The sequence below is a fragment of the Semicossyphus pulcher genome, unplaced genomic scaffold, assembly GCF_022749685.1.
Source record: "Semicossyphus pulcher isolate SPU_LCO1_2020_fin unplaced genomic scaffold, fSemPul1.0.p SCAF_26, whole genome shotgun sequence".
Taxonomy (NCBI): domain Eukaryota; kingdom Metazoa; phylum Chordata; class Actinopteri; order Labriformes; family Labridae; genus Semicossyphus; species Semicossyphus pulcher.
The window spans coordinates 592,710-596,013 of NW_027211700.1; the positions used below are offsets into that span (position 1 = coordinate 592,710).

At 41.9% G+C, this 3,304-nt stretch overlaps 1 protein-coding gene across 1 annotated transcript; it reads left to right on the top strand.

The window, feature by feature from the left end:
* The first annotated feature begins 228 nt into the window (after window positions 1-228).
* On the top strand, window positions 229-2,030 carry LOC138604567 (E3 ubiquitin-protein ligase TRIM35-like). The gene is made up of 2 exons (XM_069676501.1): window positions 229-1,301; window positions 1,377-2,030. The coding sequence occupies exons 1-2, from the start codon at window positions 229-231 to the stop codon at window positions 1,684-1,686; spliced, it is 1,383 nt and encodes a 460-aa protein (XP_069532602.1). The 3' UTR covers window positions 1,687-2,030.
* Window positions 2,031-3,304: the final 1,274 nt, after the last annotated feature.

Genomic DNA, 3,304 nt, shown 5'->3' on the forward strand with positions numbered 1-3,304 from the left:
CTCACAGAAGAGGAACCAGGAAATGTTCTCTGCGTTCTTCTGCCTCACCGAGACGAGACGCACACTTTGAGCCCGACGATCTGAGGACCGCTGCAGGAGGGAAGACTGATCGTATTTACAGTTTTACAAGAATAGAAATCAAAGTGAAAGTAACTTTCAAGGGAACAGAGAGTGACTTCCTGTTTGAGCTGTGTGCCTGCGGCGTCTTCACCTCCACTCAGAGACTAAATGGCGTCCAGACTAGAGGAGGATCTGTGCTGTCCCGTCTGTCATGACATCTTTAAAGATCCGGTCATCCTGTCCTGCTGCCACAGCTTCTGTAAAGACTGTCTGCAGAGCTGGTGGAGGGAGAAGGAGAACCGGGACTGTCCAGTTTGTGAGAGAAGACATTCAAGAGAAGGTCTGCCTTCTAACTTTACTCTAAAGAACGTGTGTGAGACCTTCTTACAGGAGAGAGATCAGAGAGCTTCAGAGGCTCTCTGCAGTCTGCACTCTGAGAAACTCAAACTCTTCTGTCTGGACCATCAGCAGCCGGTGTGTCTCGTCTGCAGAGATTCAGAAAAACACACCAACCACAGAATCAGACCCATCGATGAAGCTGCTCGAGAACACAAGAAGAAACTTGAGGAAACTCTGGAGCCCTTAAAGGAGAAGTTAAAGGTTTTTAAACAAGTTAAAGTGGAGTTCGATCAAACAGCAGAACACATTCAGGTCCAGGCCCGACACACAGAGAGGCAGATTAAGGAGCAGTTTAAGAAGCTTCACCAGTTTCTAGAGGAGGAAGAGGAGGCCAGGATGTCTGCACTGAGGGAGGAAGAGGAGCAGAAGAGTCAGAGGATGAAGGAGAAGATGGAGGCTCTGAGCAGAGAGATAGCAGCTCTTTCAGACACAGTCAGAGCCACAGAGGAGGAGCTGAGAGCTGCAGACGTCTCATTCCTGCACAACTACAAGGCTGCAGTGGAAAGAGTCCAGCAGCGCCCCCTGCTGGAGGATCCACAGCTGCCCTCAGGAGCTCTGATAGATGTGGCCAAACACCTGGGCAACCTGAGCTTCAACATCTGGAACAAGATGAAGGGCATGGTCTCCTACAGTCCTGTGATTCTGGACCCAAACACTGCTGGTCCAGACCTCATCCTGTCTGAAGATCTGACCTGCGTGAGACGAAGAGAGAGACAGCAGCTTCCTGATAATCCAGAGAGGTTTGATTATTACTCCTCTGTCCTGGGCTCTGAGGGCTTCAGCTCAGGGACTCACAGCTGGGAGGTCGAGGTTGGAGACAGTAAAGAATGGACACTGGGTGTGTTAGCAGAGTCTGTCCAGTGGAGTACACTGGAAAGATTGCATATAGTTTTTGGAAACATGGCCAGTAAAAATAGAGGAAGTACGGAAGTCCAGAGAAAGGGAAAGAAACCGTCTGGATGTTGGACAGTGCGGTTCAGTAATGGTGAATATACAGCAGAGTCCACATCAGCTCCACGCACTGTTCTCCAGGTGCAGAAGCAGCTCCAGAGGATCAGAGTGAATCTGGACTTTAACAGTAGAGAGCTGTCGTTCTCTGACCCTGATACTAACACACACATACACACCTTCACACACACTCGCTATAGGAGAGCGTATCCATACATTAGCTCTGGTGATAAAATGAAGATTTTACCAGTGAAGGTCTCTGTGACTGTAGAACACTAACACATCATCAGGACGATGATGATGATGATGAATGGATGAATAGGTAGTACTGAATTTTCTTGTGACAGTCTTTGAGGAACATTTGACTCTGATGTAGAAATAAAGGAGCAGTGCACGAGGTCAAAGGTCAGAGGTAAGGGAGAATATTTGAACTAAAATCAGAAAATATGATTTTTATTAAGTAAGTTAAGTAAGTTATTTTGTGTTGATTAAAAAATCATCAAACTTTAAAAACACATAAAAGTCAGCAGCCATATTTGAACAAAGAGTGAAACATTACAGAGTGATAGTTTATGTTTTTATATCTGCTGGATTTTCACCTGCGGACTAAAAACTGATGAAGTCACCTGATGAACTGCATCCATCTGAGTTTATGTTCAGGAATCTTTGTTTTTCAATCAATGTAATTATAAATAGAACAAATAGTTTTTGAAAATTTAAAATGTGAAAAAATTGTCTAACAAGAGGTTCTATTGTTGGGGTTGTAATGTCAGAGATTCAATGTTCATTATTTTTAATTAATCTAGATTTATTTTTATAGTTTTATTCAACTGAATAATCATCTTTTTTTTTTACCCGTTTAAGTGTTATATTCAGTTTTGTTTCCTTTTATGGTTTAAAAATGTTTGTAGTTTCACTCGCTAACTACTCCAAAAAAAAAAAAACTTAAATGAATGCAGATTTGAATGTAGCTGAAATATCAGCAAGATGTATTTAAATCACTGCTTTAATTTTTTATGTTAGAGTGTTTCTAATCAACAAAGTGAATCGAACAAACTTTTGGACATTTTCAGTGAACTTGTCAAACCTTTAACTTTCCTTCGTCCCCTCCACACCGCTGTGAGCTGGGATGAGTATACATGAAGGTTTTATATATTATATCTTTATGTTCCTGTATAAAACAAATCTCCATGTGAGACAATACAATCTAAATCTAATCTGTAAATGACCAACCTCTCCCACCTGTTGTCCTCTGTTCAGTGTGAGTGTGAAGCCCTGTTCCAATGCCCTGTTCCCTCCATGTGTAGCTGAGTCAATATTTACTCTGATAATATTATGTTATTTTATTTTGAGTTATTATTTTATGTAACATTCTCAGAACGTGTGTGTTATATTCTTTGGTGTAAAGTTAATGTGATAGGATATTTCTGTGTGCCTTCAACTTTACACTGAGTGAACACTTCTATCAATAGTTCCGGGTTACATATTGTAGCTGGGGGGGCTTTAATCAACGGAGCACACATGACATATGAGTGACGAAGCTGTGATTTCCCGCCAAAAGGCTGATAGCTTCTGTGATGGTAAGCCGTTCTGTGATGCTCTCTCCTCTTGTTTAAGCTAGCGAGTATTAAAAGTGATTAAATCTGCTTTAAACTGCATAAAAATGTAACGTTTAAGTGTTAATGTGTACGTGGTTTTTGATATTGATTTTGGTCGGCGAAAACGGCTAAACGTTAATCTGTTAAAAACGTCAGAAATGTTACCTCATTTGCATATTGTCTGACTCGCTGCAGGGGACAGAGAGAGCCTGCCCTGCGCAGTGTGTGTGTGTGTGTGTGTGTGTTAATCGTGGCCTGTGCTGTTTTCAGGTGCGTTATGAACCTAAAATTTTATTTTT